At 35.7% G+C, this 18,112-nt stretch overlaps 1 protein-coding gene across 1 annotated transcript; it reads left to right on the forward strand.

Moving 5' to 3' along the window:
* Positions 1 to 14,048: 14,048 nt before the first annotated feature.
* Positions 14,049 to 15,291, forward strand: LOC141436123 (phospholipase A1-like). The gene is made up of 2 exons (XM_074098982.1): positions 14,049 to 14,269; positions 14,354 to 15,291. The coding sequence occupies exons 1-2, from the start codon at positions 14,128 to 14,130 to the stop codon at positions 15,289 to 15,291; spliced, it is 1,080 nt and encodes a 359-aa protein (XP_073955083.1). The 5' UTR covers positions 14,049 to 14,127.
* Positions 15,292 to 18,112: the final 2,821 nt, after the last annotated feature.

An 18,112-nucleotide genomic window follows, 5' to 3' on the forward strand; every position in this document is an offset into this window, starting at 1 on the left:
TCACCCCTCTCGCCGATTTTAGTTTTTCTTTTGTGACATAATTATATTATATTTTTTTTTTTAATTTTATTTTGAAACGGGCATCGTACAATTTGTCACATCCCATAGGCCAAAACATTAAATAACAAGAAAACAAATTATGTACATCTCACAATTGACGATTAACTAACATATCTTATCACATCAGCCAACCTGGAAAGCATTAACGTCATGTCTGAAGCCGGCTGAGCTAAAATACCCACAAACATTCCTGTGTCATAGGTACTTGCTCAGGTCAGGCATAGATATTCTTTGCGAACTTACGGCCATAGTAAATCAGAATAACAAGTTCTTTAGCATATCTCCATCTCTCAACATCTTAAAAACATAAACACATAATTCTTCAACAAATTTTGCATAAAACTTTAACCTTATCTTCCAATTTCCCTCCGAGTTTAAAATATCCCTAACCTTCCTGAAAAAATATTGAAATGAAAACTTTTTATTACGTGTGTCCTGCTCTTTTCCCCGAATTAAAATCTAAATCTCTATAGTATCCTTTGCATTATTCGAAGATTTCACGTTTGACTGCCTTCTCTTCGCTGTTTTTTTACGTCTTTTTCTTATCTGGCTTTGTCTTGAGATTGAAATTGAAGAGTCAGATGCTACTTGCTTAAATTGATCTTCTGTTTCTATTCAAGGAAAGACTCACCTGTCCTAGGGGAATCGGAGTCTCAGTTACTGTAGACTTATTAGTGCTTATTAATGCATCGCTTGTAAGAGTATAAACCTGTTCCTATTCTTATGCGGCTGGAACATTCAGGTTTGCTATAAGAGTGGTCATTTTAACATAATTCTGCTCATTCTTCTTTTCACTGTGTAAAAAAACAGCCTTCTTATAAGTGCAGTTCATTCTTGACATTATTTGTCTTACTTCTTTCTCTTTAATGAATATAGGACAAGATTTATCTAGGGCCATATGGGTCCCCTTACAATTTACACATTTTAAATGTTAATTTCCGCAATTTCTATGTCCCAGCCCCACATTAGGGCAAATAATCTTCTTTGTGAGACAAAATTTAATTAAATGTCCAAATTTCCAGCAGCCCGAACACTGCGATACTGGGAATGTATAGGGTTCAACTTTGAACTACATCCATAGCCGTAAAACATATGAAGGTAGAAAAGACTTTTAAAACAAAGACGAATTGTCTCGCAATCCACCCATTTTCCATCTTCAGACAACCGTCGTAAACGTATCGCCGATATAATGGCAGCATCTCCGTCAAAATAGATGGAATGTCTTTGACATCAACATCTAAATCAATCTGTTTGAGGATGCCAAAGCACTTCTCTCTTCGGTAAATTCACATCTGTATCCCAGTTCAGTCATTTTTTCTGAATCAATCAGCTTTTGGGCATTCTCTTTGCAATCGAAGACCAACAAAACTTTGAGAGAGCTTTATATTTAATCTTAAGAATACCGCCAATGGCCTCTGCTCTCAACAGTTTTGCTAACGCTAGTTGCTTCGGTAACGCTGCTTGGGCCGATAAATACACCTCAATACCTTCTACGACATCCATCATAGACATTTTGCTATTGGGTGTTCGAGGTCTCTTGCGCGCAACAGTCGTGAACCCCTCATCCTCATCGTTGTCGTGATTCACTTGCCCGCTATAGATCTTCGGCTGATTCTCGATGCCCCAGAATATGGCTTAGAAACTCATCATCATTGAAGTTACGTTGAGATACCTCAACCTCTACCACGCTACTTAGGCTCATGGATGACGAAGCGAAGTAAAACTTCGCTCGCTCATCCGTAGATCGCATAAATTTACATAAAATATTTATTTATCCGTAATTAAATTTAACGAATTTAAATATAACTGACACCGTTGACGTACTTGCATAATTATATTCATTTAAACTACTCTAGTCCGTTCTTAGTGGCCAGTACGCAACCACATATTTAAAAAATCAAAACATCATCCTCGTCATGTCCGACCTGCTGCGATGCTGTGGCGTTTTTTCATACTTAAAAAAATTAAAGCATTTTGTACATATTATGCGTTTAAGAAAAAAAAACACCTCATAAAAGTCATGAATGACGCATTCTCATTGGTCAATTTATTTTACATGCAGGAGACGATTACTTTGATTGGTCCAATGGTCGTTTCGGCACGCTGGGAATGAAATTTAGAAATTATATTCTAAAAAGTCGTATCGTATTATGAAATACATATATTGATACGACCCGTTTGCGTAATGTGTTATATGTTGTCGTGTTTTGCGAGCCATAAATGAGCCAGCTGTTAAATTTACATAATTATATAGGCAGTTTGGATTTAGGTTATCTATGGCCACATTTTCGAGCAGTGTCGTGAAAATATCGAATGTAGCCTTTTATACGCACAAAAGTTCGTTTTTGTTTTGTTTTTCGTCGTTATACATTAAGAAGCACTTAAAGGAATGGCAAACCAATCTACGTCTTCCTTTGGAACGTACCTACACAATATTTTCTTTAAAACAATTGTAAACTTTAAGAATGCTTACTCTTTTTCAACTCTCATAATTAGAACACGTGTTTTGTTTTTCGCAAAAGGTTTACAACACAATGACGTATAGAATTTCAAAAGAGCTTTTGTGAATTAATAGAAATTTCAAAAGCAATTACATTTTCAAAGGCAAAAAACGGAAAAGTAGTAAGCGCCACCTGACCAAATTTTTTTGCATATACTAAATCAGCGAGTTTTTCTGCGTCGAAGGGTCTGGGTTTATAGCTCTGCGACGCTTAGAAAAACTGAATAGCGTTTTAATACGAATGTATTTCTCTGACGATTCTACATGTAGGTAATTGGGATGCACCAAAAAAAAACCTATAGCTTTTATTTTATTTTTGGAAAGAATAGGATATTTAAAGATACCATTTTCATCAATTTTGAATTTGGATGAGTATGAAATTTTTTATATTTTTTTGCGTGTGAGTGAGACAGCCACGTTCCATTGCCTAGAAAAATTCAGGTCGTACATGACATAATCTGTGGCATTACAATGTGACAATAATACAAGCACGGTTTAGGGCCTGTTTCACCACTTGTCGACTAACTTTAAGTGTCAGATAAAAGTAATGCCGTCTTTGTTTATTCGGACAAAACAAACAGAGACGGCATCACTGATATCCGTCACTTAAAGTAAGTCGACAATTGGTGAAACAGGCCCTTAGGGTCCTAAATGAGCCATGACAAATAGTTTTATTTATTTCTCTTCTCTTAGCTTCGATTATTCCTATGTTTGTTTAATGGTGTGATAGTAAATAGATAATTTTTATTAAAATCTGATATTTAAATTCTTTTATATTTACTTGTAACGTCGTAATTTAATATTTTAATTTGTAAAAATACATTGGAAATACTCTTATACATTTCGTACTTTACGATAAATGACAACTGTTTAAAGCCGGGTGCGCATCATGCGATTAAAGTCTATCTTTGTCACTCTTTGCTATTATAAGCAGGACCGCAATATTCAAGCTGTCAATTTGCTTACGAGTGTAAGCCTGCTTTATAACTGCCTTTGTGACCCGACACTGCAGGGATCAAATGAAGGTCATTACTTAATTTTGTTTATTTAATTCAGTTAATCATATTTTTGGAATCGGATTTCTGAAACGATTCACAAAGCCTATTTCTCCAAACGGGTTTCGATTTATTATACGTTGTCGAAAATTGGGACATCCCAATTGCTGTAAACACCCAAAAATAAGCTCACTTTTTCGAAGTATGTTGCGTATGTTCCAACGTAGCGTCTAGACTACTCATCCGATTTTAATAAATAGTGTCAATCAATTTGTTATCATGTGATTAAAGTTCTATGTCACTCTTTGCTATTATAAGCAGGACAGCAACATTTCAAACTCTCAATTTGCTTTAGAGTGTAGACCTGCTTTATAACTGCTTTGTGACGACACTGCAGGGGTGAAATGAAGGGCATTACATAAATTTTGTTTATTTAATTCAGTTTATCACATTTTTGGAATCTGATTTCTGAAAACGCTTCACAAAGCCTATTTCTCCAAACGGTTTTCGATTTATTATATGTTGTCAAAATTGGGACATCCCAATTTGGCATGCAAAATCTTAACCTAATCGCAAATTAATAATCTCATTTAAAAAGCAATACTTCATTAAATTAATTATATACTTTATCAAAATATTCATTAATTTATTATTTTTGTTAAATTAGCCATTTCTGTATTTTAAGTCAGATCTGAGCAAGTTTCGACATTTTTATCATTAGTTTTGTAATTTCAACCCACTGGTTTCTGTTCTTTAAGTCCCTTATGTCATATCTTTCCAATTTATGAAAAGCAAGAAATGATCAACACAATCAAAGACCTTTGACATGTCCAAAAATACAGCTGTAGTGTGTGTGTGTGTGTTTTTTTTTCTTTCAATTAGACTTGTAACTATGTGATGAACAATGTCGAAACTAGCCAGGGTTGTAGATTTATTTTATTGAAATCCAGCTCCATTTTCATAATTTTGAATTTATGAAAAAGTCCATAAGGCGTTAAACATACACTTCTCAAATATTTTGCTAAGATTGGAATTAAGGTTATTGGGCGGTAGTTTCCCATATCATTTTTATATATATTTTTGAACAATGGTTTTACTATAGAAGTTTTTAGCAATTCAGGAAAGGAGCCACTCTCGAAAGAAAAATTTACCAGATACGTAATAACTGGACTTAATTCAGATTAATTTTATAATATTTGTACATAGTTCATCAACCCTACCGCATAGGTGTTTTTAATGACATAATGTCATTATCTATTTCATTTTCGGAAAATGGCTTTAAAACATGCTATTTTTATTTATGAAACTAGGGCGTTCACTTTCTTTCCGGTCTCTTGTCTTTCGTTGATTCAACAAAATAATTATTAAATGTGATGCTATTTCAAGGGGATCATTGATTTCCTTATTGTTTATGCATATTTGATTAATATATTATTGTTTGACACTTATATTTTCCGTTTCTATTTTTATTATTTCCCAAGAGGCTTTACATTTCTTTTATTGTTAACTATGAACTTACTGTTTTTCAATTCTTGTGCTTTATTAATACATATTTTAAGTAGTTTTGTGTATTCATAATATATTATCTTCATTTGTGTCTTTTTTTTGTCTTTGTTTGTAATACTTAAATCTGAGAAGACTTTTTGTTTTACAACTTATTCATGTCCCATTTGAGATCCACCATGACCCAGTTTGACGAGTACGATCTACATTTTAATTATTTGCCCGTGTTACAAGCCACACACGGTAGATGAACTAATGTTGCTCAGTTTGACGAGAACGATCTACATTTTAATTATTTGCCCGTGTTAACAAGCCACACACGGTAGATGAACTAATGTTGCTCAGTTTGACGAGAACGATCTACATTTTAATTATTTGCCCGTGTTACAAGCCACACACGGTAGATGAACTAATGTTGCTCAGTTTGACGAGAACGATCTACATTTTAATTATTTGCCCGTGTTACAAGCCACACACGGTAGATGAACTAATGTTGCTCAGTTTGACGAGAACGATCTACATTTTAATTATTTGCCCGTGTTACAAGCCACACACGGTAGATGAACTAATGTTGCTCAGTTTGACGAAAACGATCTACATTTTAATTATTTGCTCGTGTTACAAGCCACACACGGTAGATGAACTAATGTTGCTCAGTTTGACGAGAACGATCTACATTTTAATTATTTGCCCGTGTTACAAGCCACACACGGTAGATGAACTAATGTTGCTCAGTTTGACGAGAACGATCTACATTTTAATTATTTGCCCGTGTTACAAGCCACACACGGTAGATGAACTAATGTTGCTCAGTTTGACGAGTACGATCTACATTTTCATTATTTGCCCGTGTTACAAGCCACACACGGTAGATGAACTAATGTTGCTCAGTTTGACGAGAACGATCTACATTTTAATTATTTGCTCGTGTTACAAGCCACACACGGTAGATGAACTAATGTTGCTCAGTTTGACGAGAACGATCTACATTTTAATTATTTGCCCGTGTTACAAGCCACACACGGTAGATGAACTAATGTTGCTCAGTTTGACGAGAACGATCTACATTTTAATTATTTGCCCGTGTTACAAGCCACACACGGTAGATGAACTAATGTTGCTCAGTTTGACGAGAACGATCTACATTTTAATTATTTGCCCGTGTTACAAGCTACACACGGTAGATGAACTAATGTTGCTCAGTTTGACGAGAACGATCTACATTTTAATTATTTGCTCGTGTTACAAGCCACACACGGTAGATGAACTAATGTTGCTCAGTTTGACGAGAACGATCTACATTTTAATTATTTGCCCGTGTTACAAGCCACACACGGTAGATGAACTAATGTTGCTCAGTTTGACGAGAACGATCTACATTTTAATTATTTGCCCGTGTTACAAGCCACACACGGTAGATGAACTAATGTTGCTCAGTTTGACGAGAACGATCTACATTTTATTATTTGCCCGTGTTACAAGCCACACACGGTAGATGAACTAATGTTGCTCAGTTTGACGAGAACGATCTACATTTTAATTATTTGCTCGTGTTACAAGCCACACACGGTAGATGAACTAATGTTGCTCAGTTTGACGAGAACGATCTACATTTTAATTATTTGCCCGTGTTACAAGCCACACACGGTAGATGAACTAATGTTGCTCAGTTGACGAGAACGATCTACATTTTAATTATTTGCCCGTGTTACAAGCCACACACGGTAGATGAACTAATGTTGCTCAAATGCTCAGTTTGACGAGAACGATCTACATTTTATTATTTGCCCGTGTTACAAGCCACACACGGTAGATGAACTAATGTTGCTCAAATGCTCAGTTTGACGAGAACGATCTACATTTTAATTATTTGCCCGTGTTACAAGCCACACACCGTAGATGAACTAATATTGCTCAGTTTGACGAGTACGATCTACATTTTAATTATTTGCCCGTGTTACAAGCCACACACGGTAGATGAACTAATGTTGCTCAGTTTGACGAGTACCTACGATCTACATTTTAATTATTTGCCCGTGTTACAAGCCACACACGGTAGATGAACTAATGTTGCTCAGTTTGACGAGTACGATCTACATTTTAATTATTTGCCCGTGTTACAAGCCACACACGGTAGATGAACTAATGTTGCTCAGTTTGACGAGAACGATCTACATTTTAATTATTTGCCCGTGTTACAAGCCACACACGGTAGATGAACTCGTATTATCGAAGGTCTCCCCTTCGGGTCAGCCTTCAAACTAACTTAACTACGCTTACTTTCGTGCCTCTACAACAATGTACTATTGTCTTTATTTATATAAAATCATAAATGACGAGCAAATAAATCTAATTAACGCGTCGCTAAATCTAAGTAAGGCGTCATTATTCTCAATCGCGCGTCGCGCAAATATTTAACGCCTTATATTTCTTAAACCACTTATAATATATAAGTGCCCATTACTTATTTATATTTCCATTGTCGAAAAGCAGGTGGAAAAAAGCGACGCGTTATTGAGACGAAGAACAAAATCTGAAGAATTACCGTGAATATTTACCTACTCCTCGCCACAAGGCAGTGATTGGCAGTGATGAGCCGATCGGGTACTTCCAGATTATAGTTTTATTGTGCGGATATAGTATTTTATGCAACTGTTTCGTAATAGGGGTCCTTAAAACACGAGTGTGGAATTATAATAAATAATAGGGTCACATGAGTGTTTTAAGGCTAATTACGTACAGTTGCATACAATATTTTATCTAAGTATATCCATATATTAAATCCTCTATTATGTGTTCAATAACCATTGAGAATGACCTGCATTAACGAGAACAAGGTAGGTATGTCTGCTCCACGACTCCCCTCCCCCCCGTGCTGTAATGATGTATGAAATGTCATTACGATACAGATTTCTACATTACAGCCGTGTTCATAATAGAATCCAATGTCGTAATGCTGGTCACCAGGGGTCGGACAAAAAGTGACGATGACGTCAAACCACTTATAGGATGATTTCAAATAGTATTTTTGATTTTCATAAAAAAATATCACATATTTATCAACCTCTTTATTAAACGATATGAAATTTATTTCATTGAATTTTGAATTTGAATTATTTGATTTAATTAGGATTATTTTGTTACTTCATTAATGCTACTTTGTTACTACATGTCACACGGAAGTTTAAATAAAAACATCATCTTGTGTGCAAGATTACGTTATTTTTACGTCATCCGCACTTTTTGTCCGACCCCTGGTCATTACCTATGGTTTTTGAACGCATAATTGAAGATTTACTATATGGTTGTAGATAATAGTTATTTGTGCAACAAGAGAGCAAAGTTGTTTTTTGTTGCAAGTGTTGATTTTGAATCCCGAGCAAGCGAAGGAGTCTATAATTGAATCACGAGCGTAGCGAGTGATTCTAGTTTAGAACCCTGAGAGCAGCAAGGGATTCAAACACACGAGATGCAAAAAACTTTGGTCTCGTGTGACACATACAATTTTTCATCTCAGCAGCGAGAACATAATTTAAATGTAAAATAAGAATAAAACCACAAATATACCTACCTGTTTACAAAACAAACACAATTTTATTAAATGTAATCCGATTATTAAGAAACAAATATAATAATCACATTTAAAACCATAAAAAAGTGTCCAGTAGATACAATACAAATCTCATACTCATAACATGCATTGTAATTTGAACTTAAAACTTCTTGTGCTAGGTATGTCACACTTATTTTTTAATACTGCAAAAAGCCTCATCTTGGGGTCATTAAAAAGGTTGAACAATAATGAACGTATAATTTATTATAAATGTTATACCTATACCTTTAAATATGAATTTTATTAAGATTTCTATTACCTAAACATAAATAGATTTGTTAAAAATTTATTCAATTTAACAACTATTTATTCCAACTGTAGAGGTAACGGAATTATTTTATAAAAAAAAACAAGGGAAGCGGCTTTCGTGCAACGAGGTTGCATACTTTATTAAAAGATCGGGAAAATTTTCATTTTGTAAATATTTCGTTGTCATGTAATTTATTAGGTATCTATCGATATATTTTTAATATCAAATTTTTTATTAAGATTGTAATCAACACATTTGATCTTATGTCTCGCTTTTTTCGTATTGAAGTGAAATGACAGATCAAAGTAAAGTTCAAATATTTGGAATTCAGTGAGTAGACCCAACACTGTACTCAACATTTAAAAAAAAAATAAAGATACTTTGTTTCACGGAGTGAGCAAAATGCGATTTTGCTCACTGATTTCTCATAGCAAAACCTGCCTGTTTGAGGTGCTGAGGTGAAAAAGTTTTTTAAATAGGCTCTACCTACTGTGCACTCACAGATTTTAGTCTCTTCATTGTTTATTTCGAGGCTCGTTTGTATTCATTTTGGTATTTTGTAGGTAAGTCATATACCCGTTGTTATAAGAGGCTGATTATAACGATTATGATTATGAATAGGTAGTAGGTAGACCTACCTACTGCAGCCGGGCACAATGGGAACCGGGAGGCGGTAGTTAAGAGATACTTCAGACCGGGGTCTATTATTAAGTTCTTGGGGTATATTCGCTAATGGTTCGCTCGCTCCGTATACCTGACTAATCTTTGGATAACTTGTAATGCGTATATAACTTATTAATTAGTTGCAGAGTAAATAATAATTTCCGTAGGCCTTGTGTGTGCAATACAATTTGATATCTATCTACTTTAATGTTTTTTTTATTGTTATGAGAGGGAGGGAGGCTAACGAGCTTGTGGGTCATTTGATGGGAAACGAACTCTCATGAGTACCAATAACTCAAGGAGTCACTAGTCTGTTCCTGTTGTCGGCCTTTAAAGAGAGTAAGTATAATAGAGAGTAAATATAAGCCCTTTTCTTGAAAAGCCTCGATGTCCTAGTTTTCTGGAAAAACTGCGGACTGAAATTGATTCCACAATTCCACTGTAGGTGGCAGAAAGTACTGAAGGAAACGTATGCAGGTACTCTACTAATTTCAGGCGTTGTGTAAATAAAATAACATTCTATCATAATAACGAGTTGAGTTTATAAAAATGATATACTTACGAGTAACTTAGAGTTTTTTAAACAGAACCCGTCCGTCCGTCCGCGGCTTCAGTGCTAGAAAGCTACGGCTGTATGTAGCAACTATGCCAACAAAATGGTAAAAAATGGTGTTTTTTTTTTCGTCTAACCCGATAGGAAATAAGTGTGGGGTATCGTTGGATAGATCTTTGAGGGTTAAAATCGAGCGAGCTGTTGGCTTGAAAATTAAATAAAAAAACATGATGTAGGTACCCAACAAACAATTTGGAGATAAATACAGAGCAAATAGTAGCTTTGAGTCTTATAATTAGCTTTATAAGGTCTACAGTAATAGTTTTGAGTTTAGTTTTGGTTTTTTAGTGATTTAATAGAAATTAGAAAAATACAGGGTGTCCCAGAAGTACCACGTCACAGTGACACCAGAGGTAGGCCAGCTCAAGAGGAACCTAACCACCTAACATGACCCCAGTAAAAGTTGCACGGTTTTCGAGTTATTACCGAAATAAAGATTTTTGGGGATACTCCCCTTTGTCTTGACATTTTTAGTACCAGCATCGACTTGGCAAGCTTTTAATAACAGTTTTTTATGTGTATCGAATCGTGAATAGTTACTTCAGAAGTTATTTTGTCAGTAACTACCGTAAAATGCTGAAAAAAACTTAATTAATCTTGATTTAAGTTGTCTCAAAAATAAAAATTTCAACTTTAACCATCTGCCATGAAAAAAAATTACTAAAACGAAACAAACAGTCATAAATTGCATGTATGCAGATTCAGAAATGGTATGACACATGTATCTTACTGAAATAACATTAGCATTCTTATCACTTTGCTGATGATTGCCGTTAACTTTAAGTAAAAACATGTAAATTACCTACAATATTGACAGGTAACTTATAGGTTCATAAATGCTACTGAAAAAATTACTAACTTATGATAGCTACGTCTTTTTTGGCACCGTACATTAAACGCCAGAGTTTCGCGTTGCAGGAACATCATCGTTGTAACGTTTTAAAAGGTTGCAATTTAAAGCTTAGGGCAACTTAACATGAATAATGTAACAAAACTAACTTTGCAGCAAAGTTGTAGTAAATTTAACTAACTATTTGGCGGTAGGTTACTGTAACTTTGAATATAACATTGAGGGTTAAATCGTTGCTGCATGATTGGGTTGGAACTTTCAAAATAAACATGAAAGGTACAACAATATTGCGCAAGTACACTTATAGTACATTTGTCACGCTACTTTGCAAAAATTGCTCAGTAATGTTCAAAAACGTTTCAATTTTAAGTTGTGGTAGCTTACTTGAAGTTTCCTTGGCAACGTTGATTTAACGACAGATTGTAAGCTGCAGGAACTTTACGTTGTAACGTTTAAAATGTTTCATTTTAAGCTTAAGACAACTTAACAGAAGTAATGTAGTAAACTAACCTTGTGCAAAGTTGCACATATATTAAATAACTATGATGAAACGTACAAAAACGTTTCTATTATAACGTTACGCTTGAACAGTGAGTAAGATTGCGTTAACTTTCAAATTGTTAAGCTGTTTTACAATAACGTTATAAAAATAATTACAGTAAGTTTTATGGCACTTTTAAGCACGTTTATTTGAACGTTTTATTTGCAAGTTGCTGCAAGATGCGGCAACCATATGTGGCATTCAAACTCCTTGATAATGTATGTTTTGGCAAAAGGTTTTGTTGATATTGTGAGCTAGATCAACATTGCAGCGATGTTTAATAAGGTTTGTGCTTAGTGGGTATATCCATATTATATCGATGCAATAGAGATATCGGAATGATTTAGAACTACAGGATAATAACGCCATTTTTTTTCACAAATAATAACCTTAAAATGCCAGACATATTATGGAAATTAAGTTCAATTTACTTTCATACAGTCTTCAAAAATAAACGATCTAGTGAGTTTAGTACTCCCATTTGAAAACCTAACCCGTTAAAATAACTGTTCGAAAAAAAATGGGCCGTAGTATTTTTACTGTTTAAAATTTTAATCGAAACGTATATATTTCTAAGGCGCTTGAAAATTGAAATGTAAAATATCATATATAATAATAGAAAACTAACAACCGCAATAGATTTTTACGGGCACGTATTTGAATATCGAAATTTAAAATATCTAAAGTTAAAACGTCGACGGTCAAAATATCGAAAATCAGAATGTCGAACGATCATAAGGTCGAAATTCAAAATGTCGAAAGTATAAATTATCGAACGGTACAATTATCGAATGCTAAAATTTCGAAAATCCTAATATCGACGGATAAAATATCAAAAATTGAAATTTCGAACGATTCTAAGGTCGAAATTCTAAATATCGAATGTCTATAATACCGAAGGGTACAATAGTCGATTACTGATAAGAAAATTAACCGTGGCACTCGCCGGCCGCTCCGGCGGCACGCTCGCTTCGCTCGCTCGGCTCGTGCTTGTTTTGGCCACAGTTGAATCTAACACGCTCCTCCTCGCTGCGCTCGTCGTCGCACCTAAACTTTTCGGTTAAATTAATAAGACTTCCGTTTTAAATTTTAGGTACTAAGTAATCTAATCTAAAAATTAGGTGCGACGACAAGCGCAGCGAGGAGGAGCGGTTAGGTTCAACCGTGACTAAAACAAGCACGAGCCGAGCGAGCGAAGCGAGCGTGCCACGGCAGCGGCCGTCGAGTGCCAGAATCGAGTTCTATGCATTTTTCTTGATATTAAGATACTTCGTTATTACAATTTTCGATATTTTAATATTTGGTTTTTTGACAGTTGATATTTTGTGTTTCGATATTAACATATATCGATCATTCGGTTGTAGGTATTTTCAACTTTCGATATTTTAACCGTTCAATATTTCGGTTTTAGGAATTCCAGACGTCGATATAATGATAGTAGATATTGAGATCATTCGATATTTTGATTTTCGATATTTTGACCGTAAACGTTTTAACTTTAGATATTTTAAATTTCGATTTTCAAATATGTGCCCATTTTTACGTATCTACATAAAAATAATTGATATTAAAATCATTGATTTTAATGTCTTTCCCGTCGCCATTACAATATTACAGCACACAACACTCGCGTTTTATTATTATAATGACACATGTTAATTTCCAAATATAATATTTCTATAAAATTGCATACAAAAGATTACACTATCACGCAAAGAGTTGGTTTTCAACACTGTAGGTTTTTTGTAACGCTTTAAGTGATATAAGAAAACATTCTACAGGTTTCATAGAACTTTTGGCACAAGTTACGGCTACTGTGACTCTTTATTATCTCCTTTGGTAATATGCTGTAGTACTATTATACCACTTGTTTACCACTATTGGAGTTAATTTGAGCTACTATAAAGAGCCTCTAAGTGATAACGTCTGTATCAAAATCGGACTATAAGAGAGTTATAGCGTGCTATATCGCTAATTTTTAGGTCGTGCTAGAGCTATAGGATTTAAGCAGAACCAATAATAAACGGCGGTTATAGAACTTATTTTATCGCCAAATTGTTAGTTGGGTATATCTATCTATCTAACCTAAACCTTTATTCCTCGATTCATAACCTTTCCAAAAAGCAGAAATGTTGACATTATTAAATAAAATATATTAAGGGCAATTCACTTTTCCTTTATATTTCTCTCAAACTTAACAAATCTTTATAATTCTGCAAGGCTAGGAGTAACGAAATTTTAAACAAACACTTCAGTGTAATGCAAAAGCCGTCGACACATTGAGCCATGTAAGCCATTCCACAAAGTAGGTGTCACGTTACAAAATTTAATAACGTTGCATTTAGTGATAAAAAATATATGTATTGTGATTCATTTACGTAATTGAGAAACGGTCAGTGTCCGAATACGAGTGTGGCGGTGCGTGTAACCGCTCTAGATTAACCCCCCCTCGATGTTGGCTCAAGCTCGCGCCAAGACAGACCTTTCTCCGCTCGGCCAGCCAGTGACACAGTGACCGTGTTACCGCAGGGCCTATGCCATGCGCCACTATAGTGCTGTGCTGCCGCTGCTGGCCGTGTCTTATCTCACAGCGTCGTCGCCGGCTGCCGCGCAAACGGCTCGTGCGGACGGCTTCGACCTGACCTTCGCCGAAAACGTCTATGTTAAACTATCTGGTGCATGTGAGTTCGTGATCATATTCGAAATCAATTATGTTATCTAATTTCCTGTCAGTGCATTACACTCATATCACCTGTCTCTTGCAGGTAGAGCAATCATGGATCTCCAGTTTAGTTCGATGAACACGAACAATGATTTGGTAAAAACAATGAAAATAGTCTGGATGAAAGGAAATATGATGAAAACATTTCCTATTGATGAGGCTTACACAGCTCTAACACAGGGTACGATGTTCGACATCACTAAACAAACCAAAGTCATTATCCATGGATATAAAGACAACTCCCAGTCAGCGGTGCCGCTAGACACGGCCACCGCTTACAATGAGAAAGCCTTGTTTAATGTGCTAATGGTCGACGCGGAACAAATGATTAATAAGTGGTACATTTTATCCGTCCATAACTCTCGCTTAGCTGGAAAACGGCTAGCTAATCTTCTGGCCAATTTAGAAAAATTTGGAGCTAATGCAGAGGATTTTCATCTTCTCGGCATAAGTCTCGGAGCGCACATTGCCGGGTGGGCCGGAAAATATTTTCGAAGATACAAAGGCCGCAATTTGGGCCGCATTACCGGGCTGGATCCCGCCGGGCCATGCTTCTCGTACGCCTACAGCGATCAGCGACTGGACAAAATGGACGCTAATTATGTGGACGTAGTTCACTCAAACAGATTAGTGCAAGGTGTTATCGAACCATTAGGCCATGCCGACTTTTACGTTAATGGCGGTGGACCAAACCAGCCTGGCTGCTTCTCACCTTCGTGCAGTCATTTGCGTGCAGCTCAAGTGTATATAGAGAGCATAAGATCACCGAAGTCTTTCGTTGGTGTTCGTTGTGATAGCTGGCAAAATTTTATTGCTAATAAATGCGCCGATGAAATGGCAGTGTTGGGCTACGGCTCGTCTTCCTCCACTCGCGGTTTGTACTACATGCGAACTTCCGCAAGTGCTCCCTTTGGATTAGGAATGAAGGGTACAAAATATGTCAATTCAGATAAATGGTTAAGAACTTTAAATCTAACTTGATCAGTGCTTAACTAGATTAATTACTATTGTTGAATCCAAATAAATTGTTGCCATATTATTAACTCGTATTAATTTGGTTCAAAGACAGTCTGGTAGGCATAATCAGATTGCTTTGTCTCGACAGACGTTGCATAATTTAATTAGGTATGAAGCAAAATTCTATCTTAACATTTTAGTAATTTTCCGTAACCAGCAATAAATAAAATTATTAAGGTATTATATTATTAAGGTACTGAATTGAACCAATTTTCAAGGCAAAAAACCAAACGACACAATCCTGAATCCCCATTGAAATGTTTTGATGTCGATAGTGTAACTCAATTAAGTAAGTGCCTGCAAATAGGTACGGAGAATGTGATTTGGTTTTTACGACACCATTTCGTAATTTCGGAACTAATCGTACCGTGACGAATGAGGGCTATTGGTAACTCAGGAAAGATCTGACATTGCTTTGTAAGAAGTTACAACAGCGATGAATTAATTTGTGATGTTAAGATCATAAATTGCTCATGACTGCAAGTCCATAACGAAGAATAGCTACATTGTTTTATGCCATACCTCTCTATACTTTTATATCTTATTTGCATAACTTCAATAAAACCTTACTGTTAAAATTTCATTGCATTTGCAAGCCAAGTGGCTGATATTACTGTTAATCAATTGATTGTGTTAAATATCCTGGACTCGATGATAATAAAATTGTATTCCAGCTTTTAACATTTAAATTGGTGTGTTCGTTTTTAAAGTTGGTAAGTAAAATTTTGCGTGTTCTTGTAACTAAGATTAGTTAATAAATGTAAATATATTACCGCACAACTAAGTAGCGAAATTACGTAACAGGTGGTAACAGTAACTGGACAGAAGTCCCAACGGCACTTAAATATTATTATTGTAAATATTACAAATACCTAAGTTTAAGTGAGAACACCTGAACTCGAATGATGCAAACATCCCAGATAAATTCTTCAATGTACTTAACTTAATACTTGTCCTTTTAAAACTTTGCTATTTAGTTTTTTATAGTGCTCTTTAATGTTCAAGCGAAATAAGGCGCCCAAATGAAATTTTCAGCTTATTTATTTTATTTCTGCAAGATACTTGTTAGGGAGTAGACAAATAATTTCGCTACGGGAGTCGAGGTAGAGCAATTACAACGCCGTAACAGTAACGCAGTGGAAGGGCGCTGTCACCGGCCGCAGGGGTCGCCAGCTGCTGCGGCCTTTGTTGAAAGAACAGACAGTGCTCTAGCCGATGTGATTCATTACTGAGTGCCTTACCTAATCAGGTGCTACTTAGTTAAGATCATGGCAATGAACTACATACCTACTTTGCTATTCTACGACAACGACGACAACAAACGTGGAAAATAGTTGTTTTCAATCAACTTCAAAAAAGAAGGAGGTTTTCAGGTTTAATTTCCTTTCCTGTTATTGTCAGACTTAGAACTCTGTCCTTTAATGAACTGATTTAGAAAATTCTCCTTTGTTTGGCAGAGCATAAGTACTTTGTTTGTTCCATTTAAATCGGATGAAGTACTACTGCCTCTAAGGAAATTCTTCGAAGTGGGCTATTTTAGTTAAGCAGGTCTCTTATGAAACTGTGAATTATATCATCTACATATTACCATACGATCTTCTCTAATTACGATCCATGATAAATGTTTCGAATATGAACACCACAAAAACTCACTAACTAATATTTTTAAATAACGATGAACGAATTCTTCGGAGACAAAGTCGCGGCCCACTGCTAATAATAATAATTCTTTACAAAAATAACTGTATAACAAAGTTTTCTAACTTGAGGTCGAATGCGTATTAAATTACTTCGGTGGGTAAATTATAAATAAACAGCTAACGCAAACAACTCCAATCGCTGATTGTGAAACCGGCAATCCTTATGGGACTTGTAAACTGAAATCCCAATTTTGTTTCATATTTTCCTGCTCAACACGCTCTAATGAGCGCCCCTCGGCTCCAATCCACGTCAACGGCTCAATTTCAATTTCGCTCGTTGTCGACTACTCGCTTATTCGCTGTTTCACTAGCTACCTGTGCGCCGCAGAAACAACCTTTTCTTAACGAGGGTGACATTTAGACTACTTACCTCATAACATAACATATATGTTCCAAGATAGAATTTTAGTCATTATTAACGCGGACATGAGCTTTGTGCCATGTCTAAACAAAGACTTCACTCGCCCTGCTGCATCATTCGACGAGCGTCGTGTGGGTGGCACAACGAAAACATTTTATTAAAATAGCTAAATTCTAGATTGCCTTATACAAAATTCGATTATGCCTCTTTGTAATCGACTTTAAAAAGGGGTGTTATCAATTCGTCCCACATTCAAGTAAAAAGAAGTAACATCTTTGTACCTATATCAATGTTATAGTCTATACTAGCTTCTATACTACACGTGTGCCAAATTTCATAGGTGTATGTATGTATACTTTTACGTTTGTCCGCTCAATCTCAAAATATACGAGTTTAAGTTGGATAGCAAGAATTTTGCTTTAGTTGGATTAGGAGTAGTCTAAATCAGGGAACAGTGTAAGTTTTATCAAAATTAGTTTTCTATTTTGAGATAGAGAGTTGAGTGTGTATCAGTCACTCGGATATGTGCCGTTGACTTTCTTTTTAATATCATGGGACACTTGACCTAGTCCCTCAATTGTCCTACTGCACGGAGTTTCTCTGAAAGATAGAATTCGTAACGAAGTGATCCGACAGAGAACCAAAGTTATCGACATAGCCCAGCTGCCGCACGCTGAAGTGGCAATGGGCCGGCCATATAACCCAAAGAACCGATAACCGTTGG

This window comes from Choristoneura fumiferana, chromosome 16, assembly GCF_025370935.1.
Source record: "Choristoneura fumiferana chromosome 16, NRCan_CFum_1, whole genome shotgun sequence".
Lineage (NCBI taxonomy): Eukaryota > Metazoa > Arthropoda > Insecta > Lepidoptera > Tortricidae > Choristoneura > Choristoneura fumiferana.